General features: G+C 34.9%; 1 protein-coding gene, 1 long non-coding RNA gene and 1 pseudogene across 2 annotated transcripts; 2 read left to right on the top strand and 1 right to left on the bottom strand.

Moving 5' to 3' along the window:
- Positions 1–371: 371 nt before the first annotated feature.
- On the top strand, positions 372–1,747 carry LOC141713738 (expansin-A15-like). Its single transcript, XM_074517302.1, has 3 exons — positions 372–549; positions 660–972; positions 1,078–1,747. The coding sequence occupies exons 1-3, from the start codon at positions 426–428 to the stop codon at positions 1,382–1,384; spliced, it is 744 nt and encodes a 247-aa protein (XP_074373403.1). The 5' UTR covers positions 372–425; the 3' UTR covers positions 1,385–1,747.
- A 2,186-nt stretch (positions 1,748–3,933) lies between these two features.
- Positions 3,934–5,764, bottom strand: LOC141711187 (uncharacterized). Its single transcript, XR_012571256.1, has 2 exons — positions 4,525–5,764; positions 3,934–4,263 (listed from the first exon to the last, which is right to left on the bottom strand). It is a non-coding gene; the product is annotated as an uncharacterized LOC141711187 (long non-coding RNA).
- A 2,701-nt stretch (positions 5,765–8,465) lies between these two features.
- LOC141715259 (potassium channel AKT2/3-like) lies at positions 8,466–11,178 on the top strand (annotated as a pseudogene).
- The last annotated feature ends 14,339 nt before the right edge of the window (positions 11,179–25,517 follow it).

The following is a 25,517-nucleotide window of genomic DNA, read 5'->3' as shown; positions in this document are numbered from 1 at the left end:
CGTGTTAAACAAACTCAAGGACCTTCCTAAGAGCAATAATTTCAGCTGCAAAGCTCCTGCTAATCTGTTGAACCTATACTTGCTGTCTCAATGGGTCAACCGCTGATTGCATAACCCTATCCACTCATAAACAAGTGGGCAAGTTACATATAAAGTCATACACAGGTACAGCATGTGAAGGGTAACGGTTTCCTAAAAATATGCAAATGAAGATGTTAACAAGGTTTGCCACAAACCAATAACTACTACTACCCCCCATTTGCCTCGGTTGCAATAAAATATGATCTAAATCCATGTTCTTGCAATCTATAAATGCACTTGCATTTCTAAACCTTGTTCTTCAAACTACTCTCTCTCTCTCTCTCGATATATTCAAAGTTGTAGCATTCTCGAAGAGTCAGGTTATAATTCCATTCGTAAGCACAATGGAACACTATGCACTCACTTTCTTCACAATGTTATCTTTAGCCACACTAAAATGTACTTACGGACAGTGGTCTAGTGCTCATGCTACCTTTTATGGAGGTGGTGATGCTTCTGGTACAATGGGTATGTTTGTAATTACACATTTGCTCCGCATTTCAATTGTTCACTATTGATTCATTTTTCTGTAGAAATGTTCATTTCTTATAACATTTTGGTGTGCTTTTAATATGCAGGAGGAGCTTGCGGGTACGGAAATTTGTACAGTCAAGGTTATGGAACTAACACAGCTGCACTAAGCACTGCTCTGTTCAATAATGGCATGACCTGCGGAGCTTGCTTTGAAATCAAATGCGTAAATGCCGGTAAGTGGTGCCTCTCAGGATCCATTGTTGTCACTGCAACAAATTTTTGTCCACCAAACAGTGCACTTCCTAATAACGATGGAGGGTGGTGTAACCCTCCCTTGCAGCATTTTGATCTCTCCCAGCCCATCTTCCAACGCATTGCTCAATATAAAGCAGGAATTGTCCCTGTTCAATACAGAAGGTATTGCTTACTTTACATGCTTAATTAGTTTCCAAACACCCAACTAAATAATCATATTGCCAGTTGAGACTAATCTAGATTTATTATTCATTTTTAACTTGGCAGGGTAGCTTGCAGAAAGAGTGGCGGAATAAGATTCACTATCAATGGCCACTCGTACTTCAACCTAGTGCTAATAACTAATGTTGGTGGTGCTGGTGATGTTGTTTCGGTGTCTGTCAAAGGCTCAACAAGTAATAACTGGCAACAATTGTCACGCAACTGGGGCCAAAATTGGCAGAGCAACTCTTACCTAAATGGTCAAGCACTCTCTTTCAATGTCAAAACAAGTGATGGACGCTCCGTCATCTCTAACAATGTGGTTCCTTCTAATTGGGGTTTTGGTCAGACCTTTACTGGCAAACAATTCTGATTCTACAACATTACACCCCCCTAGTGTTGACTACTTACTAATTTCACTTTAACAGTTTAACTAATTACTATAAGTTTTACATATGCAGTATAATGAGCCTGCTGAAATAAGCGGAGCCAACGGGGCTGACATATAATGTATCATCACCTGATGATCAATTATTGAGAAGGGTGGTTTTTGACCCTGATCAAATGATTTAATCCTTTTTTACCCGCAAGTGTTGTCTGTTTGTTGAGCCCTGTATAGGAGGTTCACATACACACATACCATCAATGGTCTGGTGTGATGTTCTGTACTTGTTTTAGTAGTAAATTTCAAGTTGTTGGAGTTGAAGAAGAGTGTATTGCAACTTTAGTTTTGATTTTTCTCTCTGTAATTTTTTCTTGAAGTCAGAAGTGAAACCTGTGTCGGTTGTTTTTGTAATCAGCAATGCTAAAAGCATGAAGCTTTCACTTTTTTCAACTTGCAACATATTGTGTACATATACAGCTGGATATGGATCTCCAATATTCGCTTTTCCAGCATGCCCCCAGTACTACAAAGATTAGAAATATCAGAAAGCATGCTTCCCTGTTGACGTCTTTAGCACAGCCAAACTGGCTAATTTATAAGGACACAAACACACAATGCGGGTGTGTCCAATGGAGGATTCAGTAAGGAGCACGGGACACGTGTTCCTTCCTAATATACAATTTTACGGTTTTTCGCCATTAAAAGTTTTAAAAGATATATGAAAGTGCCCCCACCAATTAAAAAATATAAGGATATATTCACAAATTATAATCAATGTCCCCCAGAAATTAATTCCTTGATCCGCTGTTCATATATATGTATATATATATATGTCTCTTATCAAGATGACTATCTTTATCTATCTACATATATGTCTCTCGAGTGATATGCTGGCAAAGTACTATGTAGATAACGCCCTATAACTGTGTTACAGATTTTGGAAATCGAAATTATTCGGTTGAGTACTGATTTACGATTTATCGGAAATCGGTCAAATCGGATCAATATTTTTAACCGATTTTTGAGCAATTTATCGGCGATTTTTGAAAAATCGGCCGATTTCTATAACAGAGCGTATGAGTAGTATAATGTATGATATGGGACACACCTTCTAGTTGGCCGAGAATAAAACTATTGACACCAGCATGAAAACATTATAAAGCCAGTGTAAACTGAAATGGTTAAAATACTCTATGAACCATACCATCAGAAAAGTATTCAACCACATACAAATATTACAATTTACAAAAACCAATATTAGTGCGATTGAAAATCATCATTCAAAAATTAGATGAATGGAGCATGACAATTATTTCTACTCCAACCTATTATAGATATCATCCATCTAGAGTGCTTATCAGTCAAGATCAAGATTCACTTATCAGTCAAGATCATTTTATCACATCACATTACACGTACTTATCATAATAGAATTCTGTTATTCTCCCCACTTGTATATAGTAGCCGAGAGAACACTAGTTGGCTAATTAGTTCATTTTCTCTAGGTTCAAATATATATTGTTACTAGTAGATCTCCTCTTTACTATACCAATTGTTACGATCTCTAGATGGTATCAGGGCAATTGTTTTCGCATTTCCATTCTATTGCATCATCTTCGTATTTTTCTTCGCGATCTGTAAGTTTTTTGATGATTATCGCATGAATCCGTACGATCTGTAAGCATTTGTGAATAATCGTCTCTTTCACAATATGATACTACTTGTTATGGCTGATCTTATGTCAATAGTCATTTTTCAGTAGAGTCAGGGGGAGTAAAAGGCGGTGGCACTGATATAAACGGTGGCACTGATATAAACGAATCAGTAACAAAAGGAAATTGGTCCTCAACAAAAGTGACATGTCAAGACACATGAAATTGATGTGTTAATGGATCAAAAAGCTTGTACCCTTTCTGAGTGACAGAATAACCAACAAAAATCATACGAGTGGACCTGGGTGAAAACTTATCAGAACTATGAACAGACATATGTGCTAGGAAACCGAAAACCATTAGGTAATCATAGCAAGGCATTTTATTAAGAAGTTTTTCATGACATTGCAAATCCCAGAAAAATAGTAGGCATTTAGTTGATAAGATATGCTGAGGCAAGAATACATTTGTCCTAAAAAGGAATGGGTAGACGAGCTTGAAACATAAGAGCTCGTGACATTTCTAGTAAATTTTCGCGTTTGCGTTCGACCCTCCCATTTTGCTGGGGAGTGTAAGGAAAGGTTGTATGGTGAGTAGTACAATGATGTAGTAAGAAAGATGATAATTTATTATTAACGAACTCACCACCATTATCCGTGCGAAGACACTGAATAATAGTTTTAAAATGGGTGGTTGTATAAGCAAAGAGATCCTTAATGGATTGAACTACATATTGTTAGGTTAGTAACAAGATTGTCTATAAAGCCCTTGTATAATCATCTATAAGGGGTAAAAAATACTTGCAACCTGTGTAGGTAGGGGTCCTATATGGACCCCAAACATCACAATGAACGAGCTTAAAAGGCTGAGCATCATGAGAAGTACTCAATTGAAAATGTAGTTTACACTATTTTGCAAGTGGACAAATACTACAAGAAGAGTGAACAACTTTTTTAGAAGTACAAGATTTATCTAAAACATGAATTTTACTCAAAACCGAGAGAAGAATATGGCCTAGACGTCTATGCCATATTGAAGAATCAAAAACATTTTATGAGACAGCAGCAATCACAGGTTTGACAGGGACATTAAGAAGCTGATAAAGACCTCCAATGATGTTACCAAGAACCAATCCCTTCCTCAGGTATTGGTGCTGCAGATAATAATCAATTGAAGTGAACAATATGGCTGAATGAAGTTGATCAGAAAGTTTACCTACAGAATGTAAGTTAAAAGTGAAGTATGGGTTATAAAGAACTTCATTTATGACTATAGACAAAGGGTGCAGAAAAACTGAGCCCATGTGTGTGACTATGGCATCTGCTCCATTAGGAAATTTGATACTTAAAGGAATAGAAAGTGCAGTCACATTATGCATCAAACTAATATCACAACTCATATGATTGGTGGCCTCTGTGTCAAGGACCCAAGCATGTGAAGAAAGATTGACTGATGAGGAAAAGGAAAAGATTGTACCTGCTATATGAGTAGCAAGAATATAGTGACTTGCCGTAGGCTGTGACTGTGAGACGTTAGCAGAGTTTAAACCCCCTTTGTTGAGACATTGCATAATCGAATTCATCTGCAGTAGTAGTGCATCCATCTTAGATGTTAGATGATGATCAGAGGAGTCAGATAATTGTGGTAGACTTGAGACTTGCATAGCTTGTAGTTTAATAGTATGGGGAACAGTCTTGTTATTGTTTGCAGTAAAATGGTGTTTTTCTTTATTATTTGGATGATAAGGATGATCAGGAGGGTATCCCACTAGTTTGTAGCATTTTTCTCTCGTGTGAACCCTAATGTGGCAGTGGGAGCATTCCTGCATAGGATGTGGACTCCTATCACTGAATATGTTAGAAATGTAAGAGGTAGGAGGAGGCTTAGTAACATTCACCATCATAGCAATTGGAGAAGACGTGGAAGTCTGATTTTGCCTCTATTTCTCCTCTTGTTTTAAGAGCATAAACGCTTGGTTAACGGTAGGCCAAGGGGACATCATCAACAACTGTCCTCGAGCAGCAGTGTAACTCGAATGAAGACCCATTAGAAACTGTATAAGCTTAGTTTTCTCAAGTTGCAACTCCCAGTACTTAATAGCACCACAAGTACACTTAACTGTAGGCTCTAGAGCTCGAATTTCATCCCAATAACCTTTCAACTTATGGAAATAAAACTCAACAGAGTCATTGCCTTGTTCTAATTTGAACAAGTCACATTGCGTCTCATAGTATTTATGACCACTGACTGCAGAAAACCTTTCACTAAGCTCATTCCAAACAGTTAAAGCACTACCCATGTAATTCATGCTATTACCTAGTTCGTCGGAGGCTGTGTTCAGAATCCACATAATTACCACGTCATTTACACGTTTCCAATGGACAAATAGAGGTAAAGACGTATCAGGGGCAACGAAGTCACCATTGACTATAAAAACTTGTTTTTGGCTGATAAAGTGATCTGCATAGATCGTTTCCAAGAAGCGTAATTTTCAGAACCTAAAAGCTTTTTCGAGATAAGAATCATTCCTAGTTGATCATTGTTGTGAAGGTAGAGTGGATGAGAATTGTTATCGATATTTTCTGAAGGAGATTGTGAACCGGGTTGAGAAGTTCAGGTAGTGTTTGTAGTATTACCCATGGTGTTTGCGGTATGATTTCCCAAAACAGCGTTCGCATATGAATATCGATATTCATTCAAGGACGATCAATAAAAGAGATAAGGCTACTGTTGTGACGCCCTCCAAACCCGGGTCAGAAATTTGGGGTTCACAATATAAACACACACAATATATTAACCTATATATAAAATATTATATGCATTGACCCTTCTTTACACAACCACGGATCGTAACAGGTTAAAGTATGAAAACAAACCACAACCTTAATTTTTATTACATCGTACCAAATCCTTACTAGTTCAACTTACAGCTGATAATGATATAATTCTTACAATCTTACATAACTCATCTACACTATAAAACTTCTGCTAACTCGGTCCATCTTATCCTGGGATCCTAGCTTGCACACTGGACTGAAAATCCTTGTTACCAACAATTACCTTTTCAACTGTAAAATAACATAGACGGATTTGCAAGAGTGAGCAAACTAGCTCCGCAAGTCACAATAGTAATAACTGAGGTTCAACAATGATCAATTAAAATGATTCAGAAGAATCAAGTATCTGGATAAGCAATGATTAGAATTGGATATTCTCTTTTCATTTTTTTAAAAAAAAACCAAGGTTAGGTTGTTGATCAGTCACGTACTAACCCTGAGTAAGGCTCCCAGCTTTGCTCTATATACTAGATCCAAGGCACACATTGGCCTATCATGACCACGAATCTGGTCCGACCACGAATCTGGTCCACATTTATAAAACTATCCAATTCTAAACAATTCAATATGATAACCATTGTAATTCAATAAAAACAGAATCATGATTAACATTGATAAAGCATTTATCTCAGAGCATAAAACATTTCACAGGTATCACTAGTGTATATCAAGATGTAAATATGAAGAACGACTTCAAGCCTGATGAAGAATCAAGTATCTAATGAACAATGGTTCAATGATAATACAGGGTATAAATCTTTGATGTGATAGGGTATTCCAGGGTGTATAAATTTCTGTATGCTCAAGAATTCTGTTGAAATACACTAGTACAAAAAGTACTTTCTGCAACGTAGTTTTAGCGTCGGTTCTTTAAAGAAACGACGCCTAAAGGTATTTCCTGCGTCGGTTGCAAGATTGACCGACGCAAATAGGTATATGTGCACGACATTTGGTGTCAGTTATTAATTTAACCGACGCTAAAAGTTTTAATAGCATCGGTTCTGTAAGTAACCGTCGCTTAAAAGTATTTATGGCGTCGCCGTTTACAACCGACGCTAAAAAGTATGCTTTGTGCTACGGGCTTCTAGTTGGCCGACGCTATAAATTTCTGCTTTATGCTACGAGCTTTAATTTAACCGACGCTAAAAGTATTAGAGTAAAAAATTAATTGGACCAGGGATGTCACGACACTGAAGGTGTTCTTTTAAATTTTTTATTTTTGTATAATTATTGTTTATTCACATATTTATCTATTTATCATATGTATCTCACAATCTTTTTTAATTTGAGTTATGATATATTTGCTAAAGTTAAAAGACTTCCAAAAATATTTTTTTTTATTTTTTTATATCGAAATGATAAATAAAATAAAAGTAATAATATTTCTATACTGTTGATATTCACACAATATTGAATTTTGTTTACTCCGTTTCAAAAATAAATTTCCACTTTTATGAAAAAAATTGTTTCAAATTAGTTGGCTACTTCAACTTTTCAATTAATTTTTAAACACTAATTATTCTTTTTCATCGACAATTATATACCCGACGTATATATATTATTATTAAAATCAAACCATCAATTTTTTACCTTATAAATCTATATGGCAGCTTTTATTAATAAATTAAAAAAATATACTCATTACATCATGTGGTTTACAATCCATCCTATAGTTAGTAGTTCTTCCCCAAATTAATTTCTCTCCACGGTGCCCTACATCTATATCTTCTCTGTGATAGTTCCCGATTGAAGAGCTTGAAACTTCCGCACTCCTTCTCAGGTCTCTCTCTCCCGCACTCTCCCTCTCTCTCGCACCTTCCTCTCTCTCGCACTCTCCCTCTCTAGCACTCCCCTATATATACGTATATACACGCTCATATTATTATTTTTTTCATTTTCACAACCTATTTACCTAATTGAATTCATATATTCTCCTGTGTTAGCCCTGCTTCACTGTAATCGGTAATCTCCTCCCTCTCTCCCGGTCTGTCTCTCCTTCTTCTCTCCCTCTCATTTTTTATTTTCATTTTTTAATTTATTTATTTTCATTAACAATATAAATTTTGAGATTTGTTATTATTTTAGTTCAGCTTATTTTCTTTAAATATATTGCCATGCATTTGTATAACATAATTAGATTAAATTTACTGTGTTTGCTAATCTTGGTTCACCAAGGATATTAATTTAATACATAAATTTGTTGGTTTATAAAATTTAAAGTGCAAGTGTGGCCTAAATTGATTATATCTTCCTTTTATTTTTTATGATATGTGTTAGCATTACTTGTGACTTTTGTGTTGATCTTGATTAATACTGCTTTATTTCTGGTAGTAAAATGAGTTGCTCTGTTATTTAGAATCAGTTGCTCTCTTAACCGAAAACATATATAAAATTTTAAATTCTTCTTCATCTCAGTAGTTAAGTATGAATACTAAGAACAAGACAAACTTTATAATTTTATCTTCAATCAGCTTTGGGACATTGAAACTTGTAGCTAAGAGCGATGTTGATGCATCGAATTTAACAGCTTACATTATTGGCAAACACACACACACATGTACACAATAACCAGCTGTGTACATGCTCATCAACCTTGGCTCAACAGCTTACATTATTGGTAATATGACAAATTTAGTCGTTGAAGACACTAGTCGTACCATGGAATTTGTAAGCCTCCTTTTTATCTCTTCTATTTTGCATCGCAAGATGTTATGAGTCTAGTTGTCTAGGCTTAATTCAAGTTCAGAATTCAGGAAATTTTCTTGTGCTTGTTTTGCAGAGGAATAACATTGAAGCAGCGTCAAACTTTGTGAGCAGAAACCACTTGCCGGTCAGACTCAGGGAGCAGATACTAGCTTATATGTGCTTGAGATTCAAGGCTGAGAGCTTGAACCAGCAGCAACTGATTGAACAACTACCAAAAACCATTATCAAAAGCATTAGTCAGCATTTGTTTATTCCAACCGTCCAGAGGGTCTATCTTTTCCAGAATGTATCAAGGGAAACTCTCTTGCTCTTGGTATGATCATCGACATATGATTTTTCACGTGATTAAAATATGCGCCTTTTACTAGCTTTACTTTATAAGTTTCCCAACCTCAGAAAGTTCAGAAATGACAGTATCATTGGACTTCTTGATTCTCATGTGCATATGACACTATTTTTATCTGATTAAATAATTTAAAACTGTCTTACACAGGAAGTGTATATAATGTAAGACAGGTATTTAATGTAATGACATTGTCTATTTTTCATCAAGCTGTGGATATGAAGGCTGAATATATACCACCTAGAGAGGATGTGATATTGCAGAATGAAGCACCTGATGATGTTTATATAATAGTGTCAGGGGAAGTGGAATTAATTGATCACTCTGAGATGGACCAGAAAGAGGAAATTGTTGGGATTTTGCAACCTGGAGATATGTTTGGAGAAATAGGTGCACTGTGCTGTAGGCCACAGGCTGTTACATATCGAACCAAGACTCTTTCGCAGCTCTTGAAGATGAAAACTAGTGCTCTTATTGAAGCAATGCAAAGTAAACCAGAAGACTATGTTGCCATTCTCAAAAACTTCCTTCAGGTAATTTTGTCATATGTTCAGCTTCAATATTGTTTCAAACTCCTTCAGAGAGGAGAAAATTCTCTCAAATATATAACTGATCTTCTCCCATCCATCCTACAATGAATTAGATATTTAAGTAGTTCTCAAAGTAAGTGTTTGAAAATAAAATCATCACAGATGAACATAAACTGCACCATATTAAAATGAATGACTAAGACTAAATTACTGTGTGCGATTAATTTTCAGCATCATAAAAGGCTGAAGGAGTTGAATATAGGGGACTTGATAGTGGATAGTGGGAATCAAGAAGATGATGATCCTAATATGTCGATCAACTTATTAACAGTTGTCGGCACAGGAAATGCTGCTTTCCTTGACGAACTTCTCAAGGCAAGATTAGACCCCGACACAGGAGATTCAAAGGGAAGAACACCACTCGTAAAATAATTATACTTACTAGTTTATAACTATAGACTGCAAACACAATCCCAAGTAAGGATACACATATCTGCCATTCAAATATGAAATCTGTTTCGCTTTCTCTGTTGTGCATCAGCATATTGCGGCATCAAAGGGGCATGAAGAATGTGTATTGGTACTCCTCAAGCATGCATGTAACATACACCTAAGAGGTAGATATTTTTAGCAGGCTTATAATTTTTGTTCATCTGTTAAGAGAAAATAACTTTTCTCAAGTTTCGGTGTCAATCATAGGTATCAAGATCACACTCTAATTATTGACGTAGCTGTCAAGGAGGAATGATGTAGCTGTCATGAAAGAACTCCTGAAGCACGGTTTGTTTGTAGATTCAAAAGATCGTCATGGATTAACACCTATCCAAATCGCGATGGAGGAAAACCATTCGGAAATGGTCGAGCTTCTTGTGATGAATGGTGCAGATGTCAACACTGAAGATGTACATAAATCTAATAACAAGTTTTTATCTTCTTTAAATCTGGATGAAATGTTACAAAAAAGAGAAGTAGGCCATCGGATAAGAATGCTTGACAGCGTCGTGGACAAAAGGATTGTAAAGAAATCGGAGGATGAAGATCCAGCTGAAGAGATTAAGAAGGAAAAATCATCAAAAGGAATAACATGTTCTATTAGAGTTAATATATACAGAGGGCATCCTGTAAAGAGAAGAGAAAATTGTTGAACTGAAGCTGACCGACTAATTACACTGCCTTCTTCACTGGAAGAACTCAAATCTATAGCAGGTACTTTGTTATATGTAGATAAAAGATGTTAGGACTTGTTTGTGCATTACTATTAGAATTACGAGCAAAATTACACGTTTCTTGAAATAATATTCTAAGAGATATGTTAGCAGTAAATCACATATTTTTAAGCAGAAACTCATAGTTATGTTTGTTGTGAACCTTTTTACAGGTAAGAAGTTTGGAAACATGTGTGTATGTTTTTAAGCAGAAACATGTGTGTGTGTTTGTGATTTTGGCTCACCTTTCTTATGTCCAAACAGAGTGGAGAAGAAATACCCTGGGTGGTAATTATTTCTACAGAACAACTTGTATACACATTTTACTGTTACAAGTCTACAATAGGTTTTGAAATCAAAAAAATACTTCTACTTCTTCCTCACTTGTTTATCTTATATTGTTGTAGGTAATTGCTATGGATAAAGATAATGCAGACAAAGATAATGCAGAGTCCAGTTCCAAGAAAAGGACCAGAGGTCCAACATTGTGCAAAAAATTGAAAAGATAGCTTGAGACCTACTTTAATTTCAATTTGATTCCTAGTTAATTTGATTATTCAGTTATATTTATGGGAATGCTGGTATTTGTAAAAAGTAGGTTCAGGATATCAATAAAAACGAAAAGAATATTTATTTTTTTACAGTACTTTAGGCGTCGATTTTATTGAACAACCGACGCCTATAACATACACATATAGCGTCGGCTTTTTCAACGACCGACGCCTTTAACATAAACATATAACGTCGGCAATTTTAATAACCGACGCCTTTAATATTAACTTTCAGCGTCGGTTTTTTGATAAACCGACGCATTTAATTACAACTTCCAGCGTCGGCACTTTATTGGACCGACGCAATTGTCCAAGCAAGAGCGTCGGTTAATGGCAAATTTGAGTCGGTCATCTAACCGACGCTAAAAACTTTTAGTGTCGCCTAATTACCCGACGCAAAAAGAATATATCTTTAGCGTCCCCTGCATATACCACGCTGAAAAACCGACGCTAAAGGCCTATTTTGACCGTGGCTAAAAGTCATTTTTGTACTAGTGATACTTGGTTCATGGTGTGTATGTATTTATGGAGTAGTTTTGTATTTGTATGGTTTAATATCTGGGAAATCAACCGTTGGTGGTTTACAAGAAATAAAGCTTACGGCTCAAGTTCAATGATATGATCAGGGTTCAAGGTTGAATAGTTTAAAGTGCTTGCAATATAAAACAAGATTTATTTTGAATACTAGCAACATGTTATAAGAAAGTTCAGAAATATTCGCAATAGATCTCGAAGAAAGATTCAGAAGTACTTGCCTTATCACAGATGATTTCCAACTTTACTTGTACTCATCTAACAGTTTTACTCATCAATCACTTTCCTTCTTCTTCTATAACTTGCTTCTATTCAAGAATCACTTGTCTTCTTCTTTTACGCTTCAATTCTATTTACGGATCACTGACTTTCTTTTTCTATGTCTCGCTTACTCTGCTAGGCATCACAAATATATATCAATACTCAATCTCATATCATTCTAATTGTCACATAGACGTCATAAGCTTTTATCTACCCTTCATTTTACCCAAATCCATTTTACGGATTGAAAGTTACAGCAAAAACCGTCAGACAATAACCACACAGGCATATAACACATCAATCAGATAGCACGTAGCACATAGCACGCAACATATTTGATCAAAATAATTTTTCAAAGAAGATTCAGGGTTAAAATGATTTTCCAGGTATTTAATACGAATTTTTGAACATTTTTTGAAATTAAAACGGGACTCCGAATCATTTTATAATTAAATAATAGAGTTTGAACACCCGAATCTGACTTTAAAATAATTTTATAATAATTATCGAGCCTTAAAAATAATTTAGTATAATATTTTAAAGCTCGAAACTATTTTTTGGAATTCTTAAATCAAAATAAATAATTAAATCTAATTAAATAATCAATTAATATTTAAATTAATTGACTAACTAAATAATTAATTACCAACTAAAATTAATTATTTAAATAATTAAGATTTAATTTCAAATTTAAAATAATTTTTCAGAATTAAATACAGATTTTTAGAATTTAAAATGAATTTTTTAGAAATAAAATAGAATTTTAAAATAATTTTTAAATAAAAGAATGCAGAAACAGATTTCAGAATTTGCAATTGGGTTTTATAGGATTAAAACCGGGTCGAACCCCGGGTCAAAAACCAACCCAAACGGGTCACCAAGAAACTGAAGAATCCACCGGAAAAAATGCAGAATCCGACGAGGTTCCGTTTCCCGGCGAACCCAATCGACCCCCAAATCTGCTTGGTTTTTACTGGTTTTCAGTCCCCAAACACTCAATAGCAGCCCAGAAACACAACAAGACAACAACATAAAAAACGGACGTCGGTTTAATGATTCCGGCCAAAATGGCCATTAAAATCGACGAAGCTTGAGCTTTTCCGGCCAAAGGCCGAGTGGCTTCGATACCAAACCAATCTTGACGAATTATACATCAAAACGACGCTTAGACTGCGTATGATTCATTCCTGGCTTCAGAATCTCTCCAAAATCAACGATTTAAAAACTCCCAAATCTCGATTAAGAACATTCAAGAACATTCAACCCTAATCTTTTAAATTTGAAAATCAAACTCAAAATTAAACATGTTATTGAAATCTAAATTCATCATATAATATACCAAAATGATCAGGAAGAAAAGATCTACATGATTCAAGCATCAAATCACACAAACAACATCAAGAATAAAAATTCCTATTTTAATCCATAAATAATTCGAAATAAAATAATTAAATAAGAAAAATACCTTGATTTCTGCACAAAAATGGATGGTTGATTCAGAAAGAGTTTTTAGAGAGCTTCGATTTGATATATTGCACGCCCGAATCGGAGTTCGGTAACGTCTTCGTTTGTGCGATTGATTATGAAGAACGCAACGTTTAATTAGGGTTTTCTCTGTATTTTACTGGTTTTTACTGTCTGATTATGAATATACGAGTAAAATGAAATAAGAAAAGAGCTATTTATATTTATGGAATATTAGTACGTTTTGGATCGTGTTGGATCGATAAATACGTTGCTTAGCCGCTAAGTAACTACAAAACGATCCGATCGGATAACGTTTTGGATAAACATTATCCTGTTTTGGATAAGCATCGATAGTTTTGGATAATTATCAAATTCGGGCTTTAATAAAACGCTTTGTACGAAGATAATGTTGCTGAAAAGGTTATCGTATCAAAAATTTTGCGCCGGGCCGCGCACGGGTCAAACCGTAATCCGGATCGAAAAAGTGAAAACATGGAAAATGTCCAGAATTACCAGATTAGGTTAGGAAGGAGTTTTCGGAAGAGTTTTGGGTTGTAAAAATGGTTGAGGTTGGACGATTCCCGGGTTTATAAAATAGTTTTGTAACTATTCAGAAAATAATTAATAAATTCATAAATTAATATAAAATCATATAACACTCCAAAAATTACCAGAAAAATACCTTAATTATCTATATTTTATTATGGACATAATAAAATTAACATACTTATACTTACCACATATAAATATCCACATATTAACACCAATTATCAGATAATTCACCAAAAATCACATAATAATCATTTATCGATAAAAATAATTACACGCTATGTCCCGGATATTACAACTGTGATATGCAAAAATGATCAAGTAACAAAGAAAATTCATCGTTGAAGATTCAGAAACGATGACGAAGGAGATGGAACATGTCACAATCCACATAGAACCATATAGAACTCTACTAAAAACATGACAGTAAAATAAAAAATTACAGTAAAAGTAAATGCAGATAAAAGTAGCAACTATTTCTCATTACTGCCCCTCAAATGAAGCTACGGGTGAACTAAAGCTCCAAGCTTGCGTTAAAGACCATAGTGTTGCATCACAGGTAATGGCTTGGTCAGTATGTCAGCAATTGAGAGTGAGATGGAACATGGTATGTCATAATGTCACCAGCCTTAATTTTATCACGAACAAAATGGCAGTTCACCTTGATGTGCTTTGTCCTTTTGATGAAGCACTGAATTAGCAATAATGGCAATTGCAACCATATTATCACATTGTAGAATTGTTGGATGAATATCCTGAAGCCTCTTGTCTCTGAGTAACTATCCGGGTTATTTCACACGAGGTCAATACCATTGCACGGTATTCGGCTTCTGCAGTTGAACGTGCCACCACAGTTGTTTCTTGGATTTTTAAGAGATGGGAGAATTTCCTCGCAACACACAAAGTCCAGATGTATAATGACGAGTGACTAGACAAATATCCCAGTCACTATCACAATACGCTTGAATATGGACAACAGAAGAACTAGAAAGGAGAAGACCTTGACTTGGATTACCAACTAAATACCGTAAAAGTCGATGAGCAGCTTGCATATGCATAATAATAGGATTTTACATATATTGACTCAGCACATGGACATAAAATGTAATATTTATATGGGTCACAGTTAAATAGATTAGCTTACCCATTAATCAATGATAGGGGTGAGGATCAATCAACGTTATACCAAGATCAGGAGTGAGTTTGAGATGAATGTCCATGGGAAGCTTTACGGCTGTTGCATTCTTCTATGTCGTATTTTTTTAAAAGATCAAGTATGTATTTCTTTTGAAAAATAAAAAAGCCTTCTACAGTACGATTAACTCCGAGGCCCAGAAAATACCTCACATTACCAATATCTTTCATGTGAAAGTGATTCAATAACAAGGCCTTCAGAGCATTTTTTCAGATGAAGAGTTTCCTGCAATTAAAAAAATCATCAACATATACCAGAACTACACAATAAATGTCTCTATGATCTTGAAAAATAGACTATAGTCCATTTTTTATTGCACAAAATCATGACTCGGAAGAGTGATATAGAGCTTGCTAAAACAAGTACGTGGAACTTGTTTCAAGTCGTAAAGTGACTGATCAACCTACAGACCAAATGAGTTTTAATAGAAACAGCCCATACCCTGGTAACCAGGAGGAAATTTCATATAACCTGTTCTTGAAGGTCACCGTGAATGCATTGGTGATGTCCATTTGCACCACTATCAAGTTCTGAACAACTGCCACAGTAAGTAGAGTGCACACTGTTGTGAGTTTGGTTACCGGAGAAAAAGTTCTCAAATAGTAGACTCCATAAGTTTATTTACAACCCAAGTTACAAACCATGTTTTGTACCTTTCAACGAAACCATTTACGTTAAACTTTGTTTTAAATACCCATTTGCATCTAATAGATTTTTTCGAGGCTGGTAACTCTGTCTTATCCTAAGTGTTATTTAATTCCAAGGCAGCTAGTTCTTGATTCATAGCATCAACCCATTGATTATGTTGAATAGCCTGAGTAAATGTAGTAGGATGAGTATGAGATGTAGATGCGGACAAAAAACAACTAAATTGTGTATGCACTAAGTGATCAGTATTGTGCATCACATTGGCACTGAATGGTAACTTATCAATAAACTGATTCAACCAAGCCGGTGGTTTACTTGCCCTGGATGACTTTCTTAGTATGTGAAAGTATCAATTGATTCAGTGACACTAGAGGGGACATAGAAGACTCAATAGAGGACTCAACTAAGGGTTTTTGCTCAAGAAAAGCATCAATATATGAACTACTAGGAATTTGTGGGTTTGGCATTGAAATTGAAGTTTGTGACATATAAGAGTTGTGATCAGTATGGAAGGGAAACACAGACTCATTAAATACCATATCCCTGCTGACAAACAATTTCATTGTAGAAAAGTCTAAGAGTCTGTGACCCTTGATATCAGGTGGGTAACCTATTATAACACAAGGAACTGCACGTGGACTGAATTTATCAAAGTTCTGTGCAAGATTTGGAGCTAACCCCAAAAATCCAAATGCCCTCAAATGATCATACGATACAGGTTTTTCATATAAAACTTCAAGCGTGGTCTTATTTTTAAAAAAAAACATGGGTGGATAAACAATTTATAATGTACACAGTGGTTAAAACAACCCCCCATACGATAAAGGTAACCCAAACTGGAAATTTAGGGACCTTGCAACCTCTAGCATATATCTGTACATGTTTGCGTTCTTTCCGTGCATTTTGTTGTGGCCGATAACACATGACATCTGATGTATGATGCCACACTCATTGTAAAATAGATTATAATTAATATCAGCACTCTCATGAGCAAGTCTGATCGTATGCACTTAATAGACTTCTCAAACTAATTTTTAACATAATTGTGGAATGCCCTAAAAGAGGCAAGAAAATCAGACTTATTTTGCATAAGATGTTGAAATGTATTTTTGTGTAGTTCGTTCTCAGCAAAGGACTGAATCACTATTAATTCAAGTATACGTTCTCTTAATGTCTAGAAGTGTGTGGAAATAATTAGTGTGTTTGTTACTAACTAACTAATCTATTAAGCAATTAAAGCGAAGATTTATCGATAAGAAAAAGCAACCCGAGAACTGGGATTCTTCAACTGGTTCAATGAACGTGTTGCGTAATGCAATATCTACTTCTCGTACTTAGCTAAAAATAATTCTTCTAAATTTATCTTGTTCCCTCCCAAGATACAAGATGGTGCCTACAACTATATCCCAAAAGTCACTCTCATGATCAATTAAAATATAATTATAAACAATTAAGACCAAAAAATTAAAAGTTTCATAGCTCGCTATCAATCTCCCAATCAATAATTAAACAACGTCTATCATATCATGAACAAGAATTATGATTCATCTTCCAATTTATCACAACTCTTATAGATACAATTAAAGGTTCATGAATCCCTTAATTGGATTAAGCCCTCAATGATAGATTAGCAAAGTAAAGAAGCTGCACTATAATTAAACAAACGTATATTACCAACAAATCCATACTATACTATTATAAGCAGAACACCCTTTATTTGGTAGTTGGTCGGTTTTTCGGTACAGAGTACGACAAATAAGAATCGTCATATCTAAAGACAGATAGATGGGAACCGTTGGATGTAATATTAAAATAATATTATATTAATATTTAAAATGCTCTCATAGGTTCATGGTTCGAATCCCGTCAATAACATATTATATTTAAACTTTATATTCTTTAATTTTAACAATTTCTACATGTTAAAGATTCGAGTCCCGTGAATAACATATTATATTATTTATTATTTATTTTTCAGTCAAGTCTCAAATTATCATAAAACATATATTATTATAACTTATTATATTCTTCAATTTATTTTTCAACTATTAAAAAGCTATATTAATATATTAATAATTTTAAGATAAAATATATTATTAAAAATTATTCAAGTGTTAAAAGCAATCCGTGCATCGCACGGGTTATAGGCTAGTACTATATAATTATCGGATTAGAGAATTAGTTACTCATCATAAAGATAGAAAACAAATATATCTTGATCAGAAACGTCATAGGTAAAAGAGTTTAGAGTAAAGAAAATACAGCTTGAAGAACCTCTTGAGAATTGAATACAATCTTAGCTCAAAATCTCTCGTATACATGGATGCGTTTTTAAAAAGCCTTACAATATGTTAAAAAGAGTATTCCAACTAAATAAATATTATATACTAATTAAATTTTCATCCCGATGCAAGGCCTTGAACATCTGCTTCAAACCCTTGAAAACAAAACTTACAAGGTATTGAATTAATTTCAGCTTCAAGGCCTTGAAAATATCTGTTATGCACTTATTCTCAACTCCTTTCTTTTGCTCTTTTCCGTCCAAAGTTATTCTACAAACATGAAAAAGTATCCTTAGCATCCATCCAAGTTAAAACACCAATAATAATACCAATCAAGGACAAAACAATTACAAAATAAGAATAAATAAGGAAAAACGTAGTATAAAATATGCATAAATGTGGCATGCATCATATGATATAACCAAGTCATTCGAGTATGGTCATCAACTAAGGTAAAGAAATACTTAAACTTTCCTATAGTGCAAACCTTATACGGACTCCAAGTATTCAAATATATCAAATCAAATGCTGCACTAACATAAGACTCACTAAGAGAGAATGGTAACTTCTGAAATTTAGACATGGGACATATGACACATACATGTCCTGTGGTTTGAATATGAACTTTCAAATAAGATATATGTTTCAACTTTCAGGTAGAAGCATGGCCTAACGTAAGTGCCAGAGATGACTACCAGTAACATTGCAGTAGCTTTGTCGATAAGCTTCTGCAATACCCTACCCTGAACAAGAGCATCATCAAACAAATAATACAAACCATTGAGAGTATGCCAATAACTCGAACCTTTGACTGAGAACTTATGATTTCACAACTATCTGAAGTGAATTTAACATCACACTGATTGTCACCATCCAACTTATGGATGGACATAAGTTTATGATTAAATTCCGGTTCAATTAAAGGCAAATTAATTTGGGTTGGATAATATCATCATTGAATCGGATTGTCAAGCTCTCGTGTGCGTGATAAACACTGGTAGTTTCAGCTTCTCAGAGGTAGATACAGTACTTCAAGATGTAGTTTGCATTAGTGCTATATTTGAGTCTGTATAGTCGTCTCATATTAAGAAAGATGGGAACAAGGTTACCCATCATTTGGCTAGAATTATGCCTTCTGGTGATGAAAAATGATGGGTAAATTATGTCCCTAGTGAGTTGTCTTCTTTTGTATCCATGGATATAAGTTTGTAGAATTAATATATTATTATTTACTTATAAAATAAAGCTTCTTTTAACGCCTTTTTATGTGGTATTCCAAACTTCAAAACGCTATTTTAAGTGATGTTATGTACATTTTTTATTAATTTTTTAAATATTTCTAAAACTCATTTGTGAAATTGTCGAGTCCTCAAAATAGTACATTTGTAGAATGAGTGTAACACCCCCAGATCCGGGGTCGGGGATCCGGGTTGTCACGAGTTCCATTTCCCTTAGTAACACCCAACCTTAATAATTAATCAACTACTCTGTACTGTGACCCCACAATAAATACACACACTACACGTTATAGTCTCAGAGATGAACATCCAAAAGTAATCACAAGTCATTTTATTCCATAATTATCTGCCCATACACCTTAAAAGGTTTTCTGAATAAATTTACAGTTCTTTGCCATTATTACAATTCATAAATATACATAAATCTGGTACATCAAAAGTTGAAAGCCTAGCCTATTGGTAGTTCCTACCTCAGCTACAGCGACATCAACGCCTATAGGAAACTGCGGAATGTTTCCTATCCGCTCGCGAATTGGGAGCTTGGTCCTGTTCATCTTGTCTATCTGATGTTGTGTGATGAAAGAAGAAAGCAAGGGTGAGCAGCAAGCCCACCAAAATAATATGTATAATGATTAATAGTATATGAGTCTTCTCTTAGTACTCATGAAAGTCTTGGTCAAAAGAAATGAACCAAGTTGATATCTTAATGCGATGAAGTCGCAAAATATTCAGTATATATATATATACATATATACTTTTCAAAATATTGGAAGTCCTCTTCCATGCATAATATACACAAAGTCCCAGTGTATAACTGTATAAAAAAAAATATCGTTGCAAGGTGATCTCATATATCTAACCTTGTCTCAACGTTTTTCTGAAAATCTTTGTCATACATAAGACAATTATTAATTAAATATAAGCTTAAAAGATGAAGTTACCAAATACTCCAATATACTTATATCTTTTCCAAATACTACTTGAACTACCACCGTTCAAGTTATAATTAATTTCAAAAGTTCATCACATAGATGAGACTATAAGACAAGATTTGAATAGATTAAATCTTTAAAATATTATCAAAATAAAATGAAGTTACGAGATACTTCATTTGATGTAAACATTATTTTGAAAACTTGACCCTGCCAACACCTAACAATCGCCCAACCGTAGCCTTTCTATCGAAGTGCTCTGGGTAGTGTTGCAGAAATTATCCAATTGGATGATGAACTCATTACGGGAGTTTGTCGCGCCAGGAAGACCACTTACGATGATCAGTCGTAGTAGTACAACCCCACCATTTTCTACATGTAGAGGAGAACCTGTCAGATTTACTTGTCAACCGAACACTGAACTCCTAAGGAATGGACCGCCTTAGCGGAACTTCCAGGCCATTTGGGCCAATATAATAAGGCTGGGCCGGCACTACTCGGCCACTTACGCCACTCCTAGTTCAGATGAAATCCATGACTCTGAAACGTAAAGCTCGTCCCCACTTTCCCCAAGTAGAAACTTGTTGATACGGCTCCACCAAGAAGTCGTATCCATTTGGAAAGGAGAACTCACCGATATTTCCCAGGCGATGCCTGTTAATGGATTAACTTGTTCCAAGAATTTTACTTCCCGAGTGTTGGGTAAGTAATCAATTCATTTATCAAAACAGCAACCTTGTTGCGAATATAAAACACACCACAGAGCCGGATCCCTCAGGTTTTGAGCGAGTATTTAAATCCCCTTAAAAAGGAAGATCTTAAATATAAAAATGAGTTTTGGGATCCGCTCTAACTTTTAAAAATCATTTTGAAGACTCGAAAACACTTTATAGAGTGTTTGGAGTAAAGCTGATTTAATGAAGTAAATCAGTCCCCAGAATATTTAGAAAATGACTGAATATTATTATTTAAATAATATTCCCATAAAGAATAATCTTTATAAAAATAATTGAAGTAGAAGTATTAAACTTATACTTGAAATGGATATCAAATAACCAAAGATATACTTATATGAAAGTACTATCTTTATTTGAATAATCGAAAATAAGTTTGATTATTGACACCTTATTCTTTAATAAAATAAAGAATATATCTCAGCAAATAATCGGAGTCATAGATCCTCAAATGAATATTCAAATAATATTCATTAAATAATATAAACTGAGTCATAAGCGCTCGAATGAATATTCAAATAATATTCAGATAATAAAATAAAAGGAGTCATAAGTCCTCGAATGAATATTCAAAATAATATTCATTTAATATAAAGGAGTCATACGCCTTCGAATAATATTCGAAATAATAATCAATAATAAAATAAAGCTAAAGTTATCGAATAAACCTTATTCGATTAATAGTTTTGAAAACTATGACCATATATATATATATATAAGTATATATATATATATATTTATATCCATATATACAAAACCTACTCGGGATCCTCGACTCCCGGTTTTAGAAAATATTTTCACCTTTGGGTCCCTATACTAAGGGTATATGCAAATTACCGTTATCCTCTAGCATAGATATTATCAACTGAATCAATTGAATCAACAGATATATATCAAGATTACGAAACAGACATGCATATATACCATATCAGCATGCTCCAATATATCGCAAAATTTGCTAATAACAATCATGCACTTATCACAAGATAATGCATATACATATATTTACATCACCACAACAGTATAACGGGTAGAAAACTTGCCTGAGTGACTTGGGGTGATAAAAGGCTCGGGACGAGTCTGGTAACCTATAAACAACAAGTAAGTTGGAATTAAACCAAAGTCACTTGTAAATCTATACTTTAACTAACTTAGACTCTAACGCTTGTTTTGCGCTTACTGATTTGCTTAAGTCACCCGGGTACCCTCGACTCCACCATTTTTAATAATTTAACCTTTACGAGTTTTAAGGCGATTCCTTCGCGAGTGTCTTACCAACTGCCTAACACACTTACCATAAATGTTTCATGCATTAATTAACCCTTTTTGGTCTTTAACCTATGTTTCAAAGTAAGGCGAGGGAAAAAGTTTCGTTCGCGAAACGCCGTTACTTGAAACGGCCGTTTCTCCTAAACCGTGCATCGGAATCGAACGAACTACATATCAAAACGAAGCTCGTAATATGAACTATCTAAACATGGCAGTGGTCATAATCTAGCAGGGGGTTCTCGGGTCCTAATGCTATGCACAAAAACAGTCCAAAGAAAATCGGACGTTACGACGGCTATGTTTACGCGATTACCCAATTTTAAACAACTCCAAATCATCTCACAATCAACCCACAATCACAACCCAATTCAACCTCAAATCCAACATACAACCAACATCCATCCTTATCACATCATAACAACCCCAACCAATTCAATTTTAACATTCATTATGCCTAAGCTTAACTTTAACCATTCTTAAGTTCTTTTAATCAAAACAACAACATTTACCATTCCAATTCAATACCATTTCAAATCCCAAACTCTAAATCACAACATCAAGCTACAATATCACCCTACTAATCAAAATCATCTTATAATACATAGGAATCTAGGGTTTGGAGATAATATACCTTCCTTGAAGTGGTGGGAGGAGCTAAGAAGCCTTAAGAAGCTTTGAGAAGTCTTAAGAATGCTTGGATCTTCAAGAAAAACAAGAAAAACTTCAAGTTAAAAACTTGAAAACACTATTCATAGTCTTCTTCTTTGATTAAATGAAGAAGATTGAGAAGGAATTAATGGCTTAAACTCATGATATAGCCCTAACTAAGCATGAAGATGATTAGGGAATTTACTCACCAATTTAGGAAGCTTGGATCTTGAATTTTTGAAATTTCTTGCCTAATGAATAGTGAAAAGCCGAGAGCAAGATGAACAAGGCCTTGGTTCTTTTTGATTTTTGATGAAGAATGAATTTACTTGGATTGGTTGCTTTGCTTTTGTGTTTGATTTAGTCAATTACCTTCTTGCCCTTGAATTTATGTGGTTACAAAGCCACCACACCTCCTTCCTTCCCATGTCATGCTTGTGTCATCCTCATGATGTCATCCTCCCTTCCTTGTCCTCTTTCTATTGGTTGGATGACATCATTCCCACTAATCCCTTTGATTAACTTCCTAATCGTTTGCCTAATGACCGCTGATCTGTTATACGGTTCGCTTAACTTCGTTCTCGTTTATCGTTTGAAGGATCATACCCGGGATCTTATTACTTAGGTTCCGTTAACCTTTCTCAATACATTATATTCCTTTTTATGATCCTCTATTATAATCCTTTAATTTAAATCCTTTTTTATCCTGTTACCTTATACTCAATTCTCTCCGTATCTAGTGGATTTCCGGGAAAAACCAAAGTGTTCGGAATTGGATTCTGACGATCTTTACATACACTTATATACTACATAGAGTACTAATAATATCCCAGAATATCCATAACAGAACCCCTACATAGAGTGGCGTGAAAAGTTTTCTCATTCAGCAAAAACACTATTCATAAGGGTTTCAAAAATTTTCCAAAAATTGGGGTTATTACAGTCTCCCCTCCTTAAAAGGATTCCGTCCCGGAATCAGATAGAAAGTGAATAGGGATACTCTCTTAGCATTGCACTTTCTAACTCTCGAGTAAATTTTCCCACATTGTGGTTCTACCATCAAACTCTTACTAGTTTGATAACCCTTCTCCTAAGCACTCGTTCCCTTTTACTCTATACCCTTCCTGGTTGCTCCATATAGGTTACGTCTGGTTGCATGTCTATGCGCTCATATGCCTCTATTTATCTGGCATCTGATTTACACTTCCTTAACATTGATACGTGAACACGTTACGACCTGCTACATGTTCGGGGTTAGTGCTAGCTCATATGCTAACTTCCCAAACGTCTTAATATATCCAAGGGTCCAACAAATTGTAGACTTAGCTTTCCTTTCTTTCCGAACCTCATCAATCCTTTCCAAGGGTTTCCAAGGGAATACCTATAACATTACTAGGCCCTCTATTTCATACTCTTTGCCCTTTTGAGTCAAATCAGCATACCTCTTATGTCCATCTGGGGTTACTACCATCCGTCCTCTGATTAGATCTATTATATCCCTGGTCCTTTGGACTACTGCGGGTCCGAGCATCTTGCGCTCTACAACTTCATCCTAACATAAGGGAGATCGACAGTGTCTTCCCTCAAGGATCTCATAAGGCGACATCTCGATAATGACATATGATCTATTGTCGTAAGATAACTTAATCCGCGTTAAGTGATCATTCCAAATCCTTTCAAGTATATTACACAGACTCTCATCATAGCTTTTAGCATTAGAGCTTTTGCTTCTCACTACCCATCCTTTTTCCCAGTTCGTAGTCGCTACTACCTTCCGTTCCTAATATCATACTAGTTATACTTTTGCTCGCTAGCGTTCTATAACTTTTTTAATAACCACATCAACCTTAGTATCACGAATGTGTTTCCATTCCGCATACTACCACCACTTTATTACTCCTTTTTCAGTTGTTTCTATTTTCCAAAATTTGATCAATCAAATAGAAGTAAAGGAATTTGTTGAGAGATCACTATGATCATGAACACTTGTTATATCGCATAGTTAGTACAGAAGGTGGCCAGCCTTTAGTACTTGACAAGCAATTAAACAACATGCGGTATCCTACTAGGCTTCTATCACAAAGATAGATAGTCATTCGGCAATACCTCCCCTTCTGGAAGGGTTGTTCTTCTCAGCTTACATGAAATGAAAAGAAGAGAAAAGAGCGAACTGAAGAGAATTGTACATATATGTAAAAAAATATTGCCATAAAATATCTGGCTTGGAATCTACCTCTGAACTATAGAGGTTTGTCATAGGAGAACAAAACATATATGTATTTATATCAACATCAAGTATTATAGCATCGTATTTCACATGCCTAAATATTTGCTATTCCGTCCATCATTCTATGGACCCATGCTCTTCCTCGAGCTTATACAGAATCACCTTTGAAACTCCCTCGACATCGAAAATCGAATCTGGGATCTCATTCTATACATCATCGTTACTAGAATTCTATGCTTGCACCGCAACCTTCCTCGTATAATAATACGACTCTCTATTGATAAGAAAGAATAATTATTCACTAGGTAGATAC

The sequence above is a fragment of the Apium graveolens genome, chromosome 3, assembly GCF_009905375.1.
Source record: "Apium graveolens cultivar Ventura chromosome 3, ASM990537v1, whole genome shotgun sequence".
NCBI classification, from domain to species: domain Eukaryota; kingdom Viridiplantae; phylum Streptophyta; class Magnoliopsida; order Apiales; family Apiaceae; genus Apium; species Apium graveolens.
This window is presented reverse-complemented; position numbering and strand designations above follow the sequence as displayed.